Source organism: Poecilia mexicana, unplaced genomic scaffold, assembly GCF_051168715.1.
Source record: "Poecilia mexicana isolate PSO_F unplaced genomic scaffold, ASM5116871v1 scaffold_12, whole genome shotgun sequence".
Lineage (NCBI taxonomy): Eukaryota > Metazoa > Chordata > Actinopteri > Cyprinodontiformes > Poeciliidae > Poecilia > Poecilia mexicana.
The window spans coordinates 26085261-26100750 of record NW_028263381.1 but is presented as its reverse complement, the minus strand read 5'-3'; the positions used below and the strand labels follow the sequence as shown (position 1 = coordinate 26100750).

The window sequence follows — 15490 nt, the reverse complement described above, 5'->3', positions numbered from 1 at the left end:
CAAAATTAGATATTCAGTCAGCAACTAAATATTTCGCTCCAAACAGTAAAAATGAACGTGTATCTTTTTTTCTTGATTAAAAAAGTCCTATTTGAAGTAAATCACGTCCCCAGCTCTGGCTGTGAAGCCTAGAGGGCGCTATTCCCGCTCCTCCTCTTGCTGCTCTGCCTCTTCCTGGTGTCTGGCTCTGGAAGCAGCTCAGAAATGGCGCAGCCAGGCCTGAAACTGGAGCAGGAAAAGCTCAGCTGCTCCATCTGCTTGGATCTCATGAAGGATCCTACAACGATTCCCTGCGGCCACAGCTACTGCCTGACCTGCATCGGGAGGTACTGGGACGCGGAGGAGAGCCCCAGCTGCCCGCAGTGCAGGCAGAGCTTCAGCCCGAGGCCGGTGCTGGTGAGGAGCTCCGTGCTGGCGGACCTGGTGGAGGAGAGGAGGAGGAGCGGCGGCCCGCCGGCGGCTCCGGACGAGCCAAGCCAGGGTGAGAGCAGCTCCGGGTTCCATTGTGACTTTTTGTTTCTGTAATTCAACTAGTTTTAATTAGTTTTAGAGTGTTTTCTAGTATGGGCTCATGTGACGTCACACCTCCGTGAACTTTGAGTCATCTGGTCAGTCAGTTGCTATGACAACAGTAAACAAGCCACTAGCTAGCTCTCGCCTTGTTCCCATCTGACTTATATTTACATTACAACCAGAGTTGGGTAGCAACTAGCTACATGTACTTGAGTAACTTTTTAAATGACATTTTTAGGAGTATTTTTACTGCGCTGTACTTTTACTTGAGTAATTTTATTATGAAGTATCGCTACTTTTGAGTAAATTTTCTGTATTTTTTACCCACTGAATGAAAAACAAACATGTTTTAACTAAATATTCACCAGACAGACACAAACCTGCAGTTTTTGTTAAAGCTTCAGAAGTTATTTTATTGAAAGAAACTGATTTGGAAAAATTTTCTTTTGTCTGATTTTGATATTTTTTTCGTCTTTAAATACCAAAATATTTTGGTCTGTCTGATGATGTAATTTTTAAATATAAAATGATTGATAATTTGTTTCGTTACTCAGTACTTGGGTAGATTTTTTGGATGGCTACTATTTACTTTTACCTGAGTAAAAATAGTGCTACTCTTGAGTTTTTATGTACCCCAATGTTTTCTCTTTCAGTTTTTATTATTTCCTTAGTTTTAGCTAACTATGCTAACCTTGATCCAAACTGTTGTCTCTGTAGATGTGTTGTGTGATTTCTGCAGTGAGGAGAAGCAGAAAGCAGTGAAGTCGTGCCTGCAGTGTCTGGTGTCGTTCTGTGAGCAGCACCTCCAGCCTCACTTCTCCATCTCCGCCCTGAAGAAGCACAAGCTGGTGGAGCCGTCCCAGCAGCTGGAGGACAGCGTCTGCCCGCTGCACAGCGAGGTGATGAAGATCTTCTGCCGCACCGACCAGAGCTGCATCTGCTACCTCTGCTTGATGGACGAGCATAAAGGCCACCAGACGCTTTCCGTCGCCGCAGAGATGAGCAACAAGCAGAAGGAGCTGGCGGCGCGTCGGCAGGACGTCCAGCGGAGGATCCAGGGCCGACAGCAGGAGGTGGAGAAGCTCCAGCAGGTGGAGAAGGACATCCATCAGTCTGCTGACGAGGCGCTGAGGAACGCAGAGAAGATCTTCACCGCCGTGAAGCAGCAGCTCCGATCTCAGCAGGAATCTGAGGTGAACAAAGTGAAGGAGCTGCAGGAGGCGCTGGAGGAGGAGATCAGGGGTCTGAGGAGGACAGCCGCCATGTTGGAGGAGCTGCAGCAGACCAGTGACCACATCCGCTTTCTGCAGAACTACGGCTCGCTGGCCCGACTCGGAGAGGCCTCTGACCCGACCCGCACCGACGTTCAGCCTGAGAGCTTCAGACGAGACGCAGAGGAAACGGTTTCTGAGCTGAGAGACAGACTGGAGGAGCTGCTCACCGAGGAATGGAGCCCAGTTCCACCGACTGGACCCGACGTGGAGGTTCTGGTTCCACAGGCAGAGCCTCAGACCAGAGGGGAGTTCCTGCAGTACGCCTGTCCCCTTACACTAGATTTAAACACCGCAAATATGTGTGTCAGGTGTGACTATCCACTAAAGGCTTATTCTTACAGAATAAATGGCATTCTTGTGGATCACCCAGATAAGTTCTCATACTGGCCCCAGATTTTGTGTAGTGAAAGTCTGACTGGGCGTTGTTACTGGGAGGTGGAGTGGAAAGCTTCATCTAACCGCTGGGATGTTTTTATAGCAGTTTCATATAAAGACATCAGCAGAAAAGGTGATGAAAGTGCGTTAGGAAACAATAAGAAGTCCTGGGCTTTGCAGTGTTACAATAAAAGTTATGAATTTAGACACAACTGGATCAGAACTCCAGTCTCGGGTCCATTTTCATCCAGAATAGGAGTTTACCTGGATCACAGTGCAGGTGTTCTGTCCTTCTACAGCGTCTCTGACAACAACATGAGCCTCCTGCACAGAGTCCAGACAACGTTCACCCGACCGCTCTGTCCTGGCTTCGGTTTATATGACAGCGCCTCAGCTCAGATCTGGGACCTTTGGTCAGATTGGGATTTATTTGATTAAAATAATTCTCCTTTATGTTCTGCATCAGTAAAAATATACAATATTAGTTACATTCCTATTTCTTTTACACATAAGCATGTAAAGAAATAAGAAATATACAAGGAAAAACTGAAGAAAAGTTACCAAATTAAACACAAAATATTGAACACAGAAAGACATCAGTTTATTACATGAGTCCACTTAAATGATCAAAACTACAGAAATATTGTGCTGTAAGTGAAAAAATAAAAACACATGGATATTCCACCTTGATATCAATATATTCTATTACTAAATATTTTGAAATGTGTTGGATGGACAGAAAAAATGTTAAATCATTGGAAAAGTTTAATTATTTTTTTGTTTGTTTTAAATGGACAAAGTCATTTTAGTTTATTTTTCCACAAATAGGACCTGAAATTGGAAAAACCAGAGCAGCAGTCAGTAAAAAAATTTGATCTGATATGAGATGGAGGTATGAAAACAATATAATGAAAATGTACATAATGTAACAAAATTTGACACAATATAAGATTTACAATGTAACATTGATAAGACATAATAAACTGTAGTTTATTTAAAAATATAAAAACATTAACCTTATAGACAAATCTGTAATTTTTTTCTGTATTTATGTGGACATAAACATTTTTGGATTAAAATTAAAACATTAAACCTGCTTATTTCTGCTTTAAGTGAATGACATTGTTTACATTGCACTTTTAAATGTCTCTAATTGCAATAAATGTGGGTTAAATCTTAAATGTTAATGTCTGGCCTGTTGCTTAGCTCTGGTGTGTTTTATTACCTTATCACTTATAAAGCTTATTTTCAGCAAGCTCTGTGTAAAATTATCTTATAACTGTAATTTGTAACATGGTACTTGTAGCTCTGTAGAAAATGACCAACATTTTCTGTCATTTATTAACAGTCATACTGGGATGGATCCAGGTGACGGAAATTTAAACGGAAAGTCGGAAATTTACAATTGCCATGTAAATTTCCGACTTTACATGTCAATTGAATGCATCAAGACACCTGACAGAAAACAAAATCTGCAATAACTCCGCCTCTTTTCGTCATGATACGTTCAATTACGGATATAAAAAAACTCGATTTTGTGAGGTATAGCTAAAAAAATAAATAAATAAATAAATGTCATATTATTTTTGGTTTTAAAATCTAGGTGGAGTCTTAAAATTTAAATTTTGAGATGAAATGTGTCTTACGTGAAACATGCATTATTAGTTTATCTTCCTCCGAAAAACCTTAAGTATGAATTCAAGCTAACATTGAATACAACAGTTGTTGACATTGAATGTAACCAATCAGATTCAACGTAATATGCGTGACGTTTCCAGACTGACCAATCAGATGTTTGTCTCGCCTTCTCTATGAAGCTGCAGTAGGCTGATGCAAAGTTGCACGTTAGGAGCCCGGAGACGTCGCCGGTGTTTGTTTCTAACGGCTGATTTAGATTTTTTTAATACAAAGTTGCCACGTTTTGCTTTCAGCGAGTTGTTTTTAGAAGTGGGCCGACATGGCGACGGAGATAACTAAAGGTGTGGACCAAGTCTCGGTCGGTAAGAGATAAACGAGCCTGTCCAGGGGGAGCTAGCTGGTTAGCAGGGACATGTGTGTGTCTGGGTTGGTATGGCGTTGATAAAGGTGGTTAAATGTCTGCTTTATCAATCAATGAGTCCTTAGTTTGATTTATTTTACTGTAACTGGTCTTATTGTTCCCTTACAGATTGAATGAAAAGCGTAAATAAAGACTGGAAGCTAATGTTAGGTTAAGCTAATTCAGGCTCAGGTAGCTGTCATTCTGCAGTGCGGAGGTTAAAGGGATAAAATATGACAACCAATCTGTGGAGGAAATGCAACATTTTTAGTCAGATTACTTTCATTAATCGGATAATTTAATAAAAACGGAATTTAAAAAGGTTTTTCGGTTACATCTGTTCAACTTTAAGACATATGGTGTTACCTGAAAACTACAGCTGTTATTTTTCCTGTTTTTCTTTTGGCGATAATCATCTAACTTGACACAAATAAACAATTAAAATGTGTATTTGTGTAATAAATCTATGTAATACAGGAGTTTCTTTTTTAACTTAATTTACAAAAATGTAAATTAACATTTTTTAAATTGTATATAATTTTATTAAGATATACATATGGCCTTATATATAATATAGTGTATTATATATACTAAAAAGTTATTCTAAAACGTTTCCAACCTGTCATCCCTTGGAAAACAGGTTGTTTCTGTATTTAGATGCTTATTTTCTGAATCTGGTGCAAAGGAGGAGCAAAAGCTTGACTAATGTAAATATAAGCTCAGTTTGACTCAAAACCAGAAATTAAATTATATTTTAGACCCCTTTTCTCCCTTTCACTATTTACTGCTTATTCTTTCTCATTTTGTTTTCATATGTTTTCATTTTTTATCTATATTTAATGCAACAAACATTGAGTTTACTGCTGGTTCTTTTATTCAGGTTTTTGAATCCAATCAAAAATGAAGGCTGTAAAAATTTGCCCCATTTCTGCATCCAAGCGTAAATCTAAAACTGTGTAAATCTAAAACTCAGGATGGGGCTGAATAGACTAAATGCTTCTTTGGTTTATTATTATTATTATTATTTACAGTCAGTTGTTAAATGTTTCTGGTGTTTCAGTTGCAGATGAGTTGATGTCAAGATCTCCTGCTGCAATGTTGCAACATTTAGCATTCTTTCACTTTCAGTTTTACTCATCTGGTTCTTCTTCGTAACTAATAGAAACAGATTCTGGTTAAAATGAGACGTTTTAATTTGGGTTGGGATTTTAATTTGTTAATTTAGATGAATTTTTATACAGAAATCCAAATAACCTTTGGATATTTCTGGTACAACCATAAATCGGATGCATAGTTCAGGTTTGGAGCTAACAGGAAAATTTAGTGTAAATATTTGAATTAAAATCTTGAATTAAAAAAATGGTTGAGAAAATGGTCAATTTTAGTCTGGAAATATTTTTTAAAATGGAAAATGTTTAAATCTGTTGGCCTGATGTGACCGCCTGGTTTTATCCAGATCAAAAATATGTTCAGCTTAAATTCATATAATTGTCATCAGGGAGTTTTTATCTGTTTCATCAGAGCAGAAACTCTCCAGTAGGTTATTTCCTCACGTCATCCGCCTTGTTCATGATTCAGATTCATTTCCGCATTTCAGAGTCAGCTGCCTGACCTTTAACCTCCTTCAGGTAAATCATGGAGTCTCTGCGTTCATGTTTTAAACCTGCTGTTGTTTCTGTTCCTCAGGTGAGATGTACGTCTCTGATAAACACGGCAGCGACCAGGATGGAGACGGGTCGGAGCAGAAACCCTTCAAAACTCCCCTCAAGGTAGACAGACAAACAGAGCTGGACTTTTTTTTTTATACCGCAAATCTGTTACAAACACCAATATATGACGCATTGATATGAGGGAACTTCTAAATCTAATCATTTTTAAATACGGTTCTTTCTAATTATATTGAAATAGATGCAGTCTTCGAAGCTTAACTGAATTGAAATAATTCAAAACAAAAAAAAAACTGGTATTTAGATTTATTTACATTTTTTTGGCGTAGACGTTTTGTTTCTACTTCTTAAATCCAGTTTGTGATCTGAACCTGTCAGGCGCTGCTGTTTGCTGGGAAGGAGCCGTTCCCGACCATCTACGTGGAATCCCAGAAGGAGGGAGAGGTGAGTTCCCACAGCATCACACGTCCTCCACCGTGTTTAGCGGTGAGCATTAGGTTCTTCCCCACATATCCACCTGAGTTAAAGTCCCAGCAGAAATAAACTCCACACATTTATGTTTGATGGCATCACTCCTAATGGATCTAGTAGTTGCCATGGCAACCTTGTGACCAGTCTCATGTTAGCACAAATATTTTTATATCAAAAAACATATTCTTGTTCAATTGTCATGTTTCCATTAAGTGAATTTATTTTAGTATTTTCAATTTGATACATTTTATGGTTAATTGAAATGCAGCTAATGAGCTTCAGAGGTGTTTTTACCTGCCTCAGCGCCTCCTCCTGGTGGAGAGATGAACTGCAGCTTGGTTTGTTCCAGCTGTTTAAATAAAATTTAGTAAAAACCTCTGGATTTTGCTGTGTTGTCTTCAGCGCTGGGCGGTGATCTCAAAAACACAGATGAAGAACGCTAAGAAAGCCTTCAACCGCGAGCAGATGAAGAACGACGCCAAAGACAAGAAAGAGGTTTGTGGTTCGGTTTCTACGCAGTGTCATTACTAAAACTATCCACCAGGTGGCGACTGTGCCTTTAAACTGTGTCTTTCTGTTTGTTATGCAGGCTGAGGACAACGAGAGGAGGGAGAAGAACCTGGAGGAGGCCAAGAAGATCGAGATCGTGAACGACCCGAACCTTCCTGAGCCTGAGACGGTCGGGCTCCTGCTTCTCATTCTTCTTATTCGATTGCATGTTTAAAACAAGAAGTGGAAGGATTTAGTTTGAGATTGGATTTTAAAAAGCTGCAAAATGGAAACATGAATTTTTGAAAGTATGGATTTAATTTACAAATGTGACCAGAAGTTTATATATATATATATATATATATATAAAAAAAAAATTAAATTCCCTTCTCACCCTCCGTGGGTGGTCTCTTTCATCCTCTGAGCTCGGGTCCTCTACCAGAGGCCTGGGAGCTTGAGGGTTCTGCGCAGTATCTTGGCTGTGCCTAGAACTGCACATTTCTGGACTGAGATGTCTGATGTTGTTCCTGGGATCTGTTTGAGCCACTGCTCCAGTTTGGGGGTGACTGCCCCGAGGGCCCCAATGACCACAGGCACCACTGTGGTCTTCACCTTCCAGGCCTTCTCCAGTTCCTCTCTGAGGCCCTGGTATTTCTCCAGTTTCTCATGCTCCTTTTTCCTGATGTTGTGGTCACTTGGTATTGCTACATCCACCACAACGGCTTTCCTCTGTTCTTTATCCACCACCACAATGTCCGGTTGGTTCTCCATTACCATCTTGTCTGTCTGGATCTGGAAGTCCCACAGGACCTTAGCTCGGTCATTCTCCACCACCTTTGGGGGTGTTCCCCACTTTGACCTTGGGGCTTCCAGTCCATATTCGGCACAGATGTTCCTGTACACTATGCCCGCCACTTGGTTATGTCGTTCCATGTATGCTTTCCCTGCCAGCATCTTGCACCCTGCTGTTATGTGCTGGACTGTCTCAGAGGCCTCCTTGCACAACCTACACCTTGGGTCTTGTCTGGTGTGGTAGATCTGAGCCTCTATTGCTCTGGTGTTTAGTGCCTGTTCCTGGGCGGCCAGGATGAGGGCCTCTGTGCTGTCCTTGAGTCCAGCTTTCTCCAGCCATTGGTAGGATTTCCTGATATCAGCCACATCAGTTATTTGTCGGTGGTACATCCCATGTAGGGGCTTGTCTTCCCATGATGGTTCCTCCAGCACCTCGTCTTCTGTTCCCCATTGTCTGAGACATTCGCTGAGCACATCGTCCATTGAGGCTTTGTCCTTGATGTATTTATGGATCTTGGATGTTTCATCCTGGACAGTGGCTCTCACACTCACTAGTCCTCTGCCTCCTTCCTTACGGCTTGTGTACAGTCTCAGGGTGCTGGATTTGGGGTGGAACCCTCCATGCATGGTTAGTAGCTTCCGAGTCTTAACGTCCGTGGCCTTTATCTCTTCCATTGGCCAGCTAATTATTCTGGCAGGGTATCTGATTACTGGTAAGGCATAGCTGTTTATAGCACGGATCTTGTTCTTGCCATTGAGCTGGCTTCTCAGGACTTGCCTTATTCGTTGGAGGTATTTGGCTGTGGCTCCTTTCCTTGTGACCTCATCGAGGTTGCCATTTGCTTGTGGTATTCCCAGGTACTTGTAGCTGTGCTCTATGTCTGCTATTGTTCCCTCTGGGAGTGAGACCCCTTCTGTGTGGATGACCTTCCCTCTCTTTGTAACCATCCGGCCACACTTCTCTAGTCCGAATGACATCCCAATGTCAGTGCTGTAGATCCTGGTGGTGTGGATCAGTGAGTCGATGTCTCGCTCGTTCTTGGCGTACAGCTTGATGTCATCCATGTAGAGGAGGTGACTGATTGTGGCCCCATTCTTGAGTCGGTATCCGTAGCCAGTCTTGTTGATGATTTGGCTAAGGGGGTTCAGGCCTATGCAGAACAGCAGTGGGGACAGAGCATCTCCTTGGTATATGCCACATTTGATGGACACTTGTGCAAGTGGTTTGCAGTTGGCTTCAAGGGTGGTTTTCCACAGCCCCATCGAGTTTGCAATGAAGGCTCTTAGAGTCCTTAGAGTTCAATGATCCTTTCTTGTAATCAATCCAAGCGGTGCACAGGTTGGTGTGTCGGGTTTTGCAGTCTCGGGTGACTGTGTGGTCTACAAGGAGTTGGTGTTTGGCTCCTCTGCTATTTATGCCGATGCCCTTCTGTGCCGTGTTCATGTATTTATCCATGTGCCCGCTTATCTTAGCTGCTATGATGCCTGACATGAGCTTCCATGTTGTAGAGAGACAGGTTATCGGCCGATAGTTGGATGGGACTGAACCCTTTGAGGGATCCTTCTGGATCAGGATTGTGCGCCCTTCAGTTAGCATGGATCATGTCAGGCCCTGGTGCTGTCCAGTTTTTCATACCCGAGACTCTTTCTTGGACATCTGCCACAGTGATGGTTACCGGGGCTCTCGTAGAGAGGTTAGCCACTGTGCATTGCTGTTGTGGGACGCCTCCCTTTCCCATATGCCTTTCCAGTATTGTTCAGTCTCCAGCCTTGGTGGGTCTGCTCTGTTATTACCCTGCCATTGAGAGTACACTTTAGCTGGTTGGGTGGAGAAGAGCCGGTTAATCCTCCTGGCTTCATTCTCTCTTGTGTATCTCTTTAGGCGGCTGGCCAAGGCTTGGAGCCTTTGTTTGGCAGTTTCGAGTGCTTCAGGTATGGGCATCTGGCTGTACTTCTTAGGTACTGGTCTTTTCATTGCACCTCTTTGGAGCTCTGACAGTTGGCTCACTTCCCTCCTTGTTATCTTGATCTTCCAAGATATATATATCTATATATATATATATATATATATATATATATATATATATATATATATATATATATATATATATATATATATATATATATATATATATATATATATAACATTTTAAACCATTTTTAGATTCCTCAGTTACAAAATATTTTATCATCATTTTATCTTTCTTGGTTTAAGGTTTGTAAAAATACTATATTTTATTTCCTGCAGTGATTAAGCAGCACTCCCATCAGTTCAGCTCATAAACAACTAAAGTTTCACAGGAAGTGGAAGATTGGTCACTTTGCTTCGTCTTAATTTTGCCTATAAACACGTCCATGAATTCATGTCCTCCAAAGGCAAATTTTACCAGAAATCCTGTTTGGGTGGAGCTGTAACATGTCGCTCATGTTTGTTTTTCCAGGTGAAAATCCACATGTTGGAGGCCAAGCGAGGTGAGAGGGTGAAGGTGTTCGGATGGGTGCACCGCCTCCGGAGGCAGGGTGAGAAACGCAGCAGAATCAATCGCACCTCGTGGCTTGGATGAGAGCCGGTATTCACTGGACTTTCCTTTTTCCTGCAGGGAAGAACCTGATGTTCATCGTGCTGAGGGATGGAACTGGTTTCCTCCAGTGTGTTCTGTCTGATAAACTGGTAAAACTTGTTTCCAGCTGTCGTTACTTTGCATTTCCTGATCCAAACATTCATATTTTCTTTTCTTTTCAGTTTCATAAAACATTTAGACCTTCAGAAAACCTGCAAGACTTTTAGAAAATCTCAAACAAGTTCGGTTCCTTCTGTATAAAACGTATTTAAATAATAAAACCTGTGTGTGTTTTTTCCTGTTTAGTGTCAGTGCTACAACGGGCTGCTGTTGTCCACAGAGAGTACTGTCGCTCTGTACGGGACCATCACTCCGGTTCCTGAGGGGAAACAGGTAAACAAATCAAACGCACCTTCCCCAAGCAGTAAAACATAAATGAGAAACGTAAAATAAATATGTTTAAATTAAAAGTACGTGATTAAAAAAACTGATTTTATTTTGACTTTGATACAAATAAAATAAAAATAACTTGCATCAAGACAAAGGAAAACCAGAACTAATTTAAATAAAATGTGTAAAGATAAAATGTTAGAAAAATAATAGCAACATTATAAAAAGATATAGGAATGTTAAAATTTAATATAAAGAACATTTAATCTGGAGAAACCTGAGCCACCTCGTTTTAACACTATTTATAATCTAAAGAAATATGTCTGCCACTAACAACACTTTGGTATAAATAGTGTTGCTAAAATGTTAAGAATGTGACTAAGCTTCACATTTCTATGTGCCACATATAAAAGGGTGTTTTTTCTAGAATTGTAGCTCTATAACTAAACATGTGCTAAACATGCTAACTGAGTTTTTCCTGCCAGGCCCCCGGTGGCCACGAGTTGCACTGCGACTTCTGGGAGCTGGTGGGCTTGGCCCCAGCAGGTGGCGCCGACAACCTGCTGAACGAAGAGTCGGACGTCGACGTCCAGCTGAACAACCGGCACATGCTGATCCGAGGAGAGAACGTCTCCAAGATCCTGCGTGTGAGATCAACGGTGACCCAGTGCTTCAGGGACCACTTCTTCAGCCGCGGATATTACGAGGTGACGCACAGCAACTCGGACGACTCTTCAATTTAGCTGATTCATAATGTGTTACATGCTGTCCATGAAGTCCACTCAGTAAACGTGAAGTCTTCTCTGACGTTTGTGTCTTTGATTTGTCAGATCACTCCTCCCACGCTGGTGCAGACCCAGGTGGAGGGCGGCTCCACGCTGTTCAACCTCGACTACTTTGGCGAGCAGGCGTACCTGACCCAGTCCTCCCAGCTCTACCTGGAGACCTGCATACCTGCCCTGGGCGACACCTTCTGCATCGCCCAGTCGTACCGCGCCGAGCAGTCCCGAACCCGCAGGCATCTGTCCGAGTGAGTGGAGCTACAATCCCCCTCATTAAGACTAAAAAAGACTTTTTGGGTGTGAATTTGTCATATGTCAGAGTTAAGACTTTCATTTTTGTAATTTTACTCGTTATAGTTGATTAAAAATCAGAAATACTTAAATGATACTGAGGGAAGATTGAAGAAAGTTCCCCGAGTTAAAAAAGAAACAAGAAAAGATCTTAAATCAGCTGTTCAGAGTAATATAATATATAATCTATATAATATTATAGAATCTCTCTTTTTGTTAGATTTTCCATTTTTAAGATATCCAGGATGTTTATGTAGGGATTAATCTCAACCACTTTCCATTAAGAGGAACTGAAGCCGTTTAAAATCTCCTCTTTTTAATAACTCCAAGTAAATATTTTTGAAAATCACGTTTAATTTTTGTTTTAAACATTTCATTAAACTGATTTCAGCCCAGTAAAAACAGCTTTTGGCCACTTCAGCTGAAACCCGTCATCTGTCATTTTGTCAGGTACACTCACATCGAGGCCGAGTGTCCCTTCATCTCCTTCGAGGACCTGCTGACCCGCCTGGAGGATCTGGTCTGTGACGTGGTGGACCGGGTTCTCAGATCTCCTGCTGCTCAGCTGCTCTACGACATCAACCCCGTAGGAGACGGAAGACCACGGCTCCACTGGGTCATTATCCCTGCGTCTAATGTTGGGTTTTTATTCTGATTCCAGGACTTCAAACCTCCAAAGAGACCCTTCAAGAGGATGAACTACACTGAGGCCATCGAGTGGCTCAGAGAGCACGATGTGAAGAAGGACGACGGGACCCACTACGAGTTTGGAGAGGTGACGACTGAACGCAGCTCATCCCGACTCGGTCTGCCCCGATTTTAACGTTTTCACACCATCAGGAGGGGAAACGGGGCAAATACTCGCACAAAAATAAGTCAGTTTAAGTTAATAAAAACCCAAAAAACTGTTTTTCAAAAAATGAGATGAGAGTGTTAATAATACAGAGATGATTTCAAGAATAGTCGTACGAAGGCGAGTGAAGTCGTAAAAATACGAAAATAAAGTTGCAAAAATATGAGAGCAGAGCTTTAATGTTATAACTCTAGGCTGCACAGTGGTGCAGTTGGTAGAGCTGTTGCCTTGCAGCAAGAAGGTTCTGGGTTTGATTCCCGTCTTTCTGCATGGAGTCTCCATGTTCTCCCTGAGCCTGGTGGGTTTTCTCCGGGTACTCCGGTTTCCTCCCACAGTCCAAAAACATGACTGTCAGGTTAATTGGTCTCTAAATTCTCCCTAGGTGTGTGTATGGTTGTGTGTCCTGTTTGTCTCCGTGTTGCCCTGCGACAGACTGGTGACCTGTCCAGGTGACCTGTCCAGGTGACTGTCCACCTCTGACCTGGAACATTAGCTGGAGAGGCACCAGCAGCTCCCACTGAGGGACAAGGTGTTAGAAAGTGGATGGATTTGATATTTATATTTATTTGATATTTATCAAATAAATAACTTTGTTTACCACTGATGCATTTCTGCAGAGAATCTGTCACGTTGGTAGAAAACTTCAGTGACTGATTATTCAGTTAAATGGTTGCAGTTATAAGACGTACCAGCGGAGGGCGCTATTGTCTCAACAGTATATCAGTTTATCATCTTCCTGGCCAGTAAAAAAAATACTTTTACATTTCAGTGATGTTTAATGATGTGATGAAGTCAGACCTGTGTGGCCTTTGTGTTTGATTGTCAGTGTTTGATTGTCAGTGTTTGAGTCTCAGTGTTTGAGTCTCAGTGTTTGAGTCTCAGTGTTTGATTCTCAGTGTTTGATTCTCAGTGTTTGAGTCTCAGTGTTTGATTCTCAGTGTTTGATTCTCAGTGTTTGATTCTCAGTGTTTGATTCTCAGTGTTTGATTCTCAGTGTTTGATTCTCAGTGTTTGATTCTCAGTGTTTGAGTCTCAGCGTTTGAGTCTCAGCGTTTGATTCTCAGCGTTTGATTCTCAGGACATCCCTGAAGCTCCAGAGAGGCTGATGACCGACTCCATCAACGAGACCATCCTGCTCTGCCGCTTCCCGGCAGAGATCAAGTCCTTCTACATGCAGCGCTGCCCAGAGGACCGGCGCCTCACCGAGTCGGTAGGACCAGAGGCTGGAGGCGGGTTAGAAAACCGGACAGGACCGAGTCCAGAACCGGACTCTTCATGAAACTCGGAGTACAAGGAAAAACGTTTTACAAGGATAAAGTCATAAAATGCGAGAATAATTTTTTCAGGATTAAGTCGTAATTTTACCAGTTTATTGCATCAGATTTATGTTTTTCAGTTGAGTTTCACCTGATGAAAGCAGAAAAGGTTCTGAAATGATTTATCTCTGCTGTTACATGATAAAATAAATCTTTTTAGACATGTTTAGTTTTATCCGAGCTGCAGGTTCAGAAGGATGTTGGGAGTAAAGCTGGGTTGTCTCGTTGTCGCCCCCAGGTGGACGTGTTGATGCCGAACGTCGGGGAGATCGTCGGCGGCTCGATGCGTATCTGGGACTCTGACGAGCTTCTGGAGGGATACAAGAGGGAGGGGATCGACCCGACTCCGTACTACTGGTACACGGACCAGGTGAGCGTCAGCTGTTTGCTGTGTTTGACCCGGTCTGACCCGGTCTGACCCGGTTCTCCGGCGTTGCAGAGGAAGTACGGCTCGTGTCCCCACGGCGGCTACGGTCTGGGCCTGGAGCGTTTCCTCACCTGGCTGCTGAACCGACACCACATCCGGGACGTCTGCCTGTACCCGCGCTTCATCCAGCGCTGCCGGCCCTGAACGCACCACCAGCCCTCACCTCTGGATCACAGCAGCGCCCCCTGCAGGCCGTACGAGTCGCTGCATGCTACAGCAGAGTTCTTAGTTTTCATGTCTTACGGTGTCGAAGTGGAAGCCAGAGACGTCGTCGGTTTCCTGAAACATTCAGGCGGATCATGTTTGACGCTCAGCAGATAAATATTTACTCTGGAATATTCAAAGTTCCCAGATTCAGCCTCTCGCTACAAACCGTCTCCCCGTTCAGGATTAAAGGCTAATTATGGCTCAACGTAGGATTCAATCACCAAAATATCTGATTATTATGTACAGTAGAAGTTACAGAAATCAATGTTCCTTCTTTCTGATTTTTACTGGTTCTGTCGTCGTTCTGCCTAAAGTTTATTTCCCGTATAAATAACTCGACAGTTTTCTGATTCTTGGAGCGTTTTGTTGCAGAAACCCGTCAAGAAACCAGAACTAGAGGAAAGTTTTTGTTCTGCATCTTCATCTGAAATCCTCCTGCTGAAACTGCACTGAAATAAAATGTGATTCTACCAGGAGCCTGCAGGTCGACTCTTCTGTAAACCGCCTCGGATCATCACTTATTACAATGTTCCCAATTTCTGCATCAGTTCATTAAAACTAAAAGAATTACATTTTTTAATCCAAAACATGTAATTCACTGTTTAATTATGTTAAACTTTCAGAAGTTGAACCTCAAAGTTAAAAACAAATGAATAGATTGTTGTGATTTTGGTGCCTGTTTATATAAAAAAAAAGAAAAATCCAGATCCATTTGAAGGGACCTGGAGGAAAGCAGTTTTTGTAAGTCAAAGGTCAGATTCTACTAAAGACATTTTACAAAAATTATATTTTACTATAAACTGAATCCTTTCAGCAGAACATTATAGATTTATATCTGCCAGGTTAATTAAAGTTAAAGTGATTAGTGTTAATTAGTGCTGCTCATGTTAACCAGTCAGATGTTTAATGAGCCACAGTGGCAGTTTAACCTGCAGCCCAGGAACATTAAATTAAGTCAAGCAACTTTAACGTGCCTTTCACAAATTAAATCAATTTCACATTTAATTATGGATTTAATTAGTAAAGAATGAAGTGACCAGGCAC

The 15490-nt window shown here is 42.0% G+C and overlaps 2 protein-coding genes across 3 annotated transcripts; both read left to right on the top strand.

Annotated features, from left to right (window-relative positions):
• Window positions 1-116: 116 nt before the first annotated feature.
• Window positions 117-3343, top strand: LOC106907298 (tripartite motif-containing protein 16-like). Its single transcript, XM_014972917.2, has 2 exons — window positions 117-481; window positions 1231-3343. The coding sequence occupies exons 1-2, from the start codon at window positions 205-207 to the stop codon at window positions 2598-2600; spliced, it is 1647 nt and encodes a 548-aa protein (XP_014828403.2). The 5' UTR covers window positions 117-204; the 3' UTR covers window positions 2601-3343.
• Window positions 3344-3973: 630 nt separating this feature from the next.
• On the top strand, window positions 3974-14922 carry nars1 (asparaginyl-tRNA synthetase 1). Of its 2 annotated transcripts, none has more exons than XM_014972911.2 (15): window positions 3974-4141; window positions 5887-5969; window positions 6246-6311; window positions 6741-6833; window positions 6928-7017; window positions 10061-10139; window positions 10220-10290; window positions 10487-10573; window positions 11056-11277; window positions 11401-11600; window positions 12094-12229; window positions 12305-12418; window positions 13575-13706; window positions 14051-14182; window positions 14252-14922. In XM_014972911.2, exons 1-15 carry the CDS (start codon window positions 4120-4122, stop codon window positions 14381-14383), a joined length of 1659 nt encoding a protein of 552 aa, XP_014828397.2. In that variant the 5' UTR covers window positions 3974-4119; the 3' UTR covers window positions 14384-14922. The 2 variants fall into 2 exon arrangements, with proteins under 2 accessions (XP_014828397.2, XP_014828396.2); XM_014972910.2 differs by having other exon boundaries at window positions 3974-4162.
• The last annotated feature ends 568 nt before the right edge of the window (window positions 14923-15490 follow it).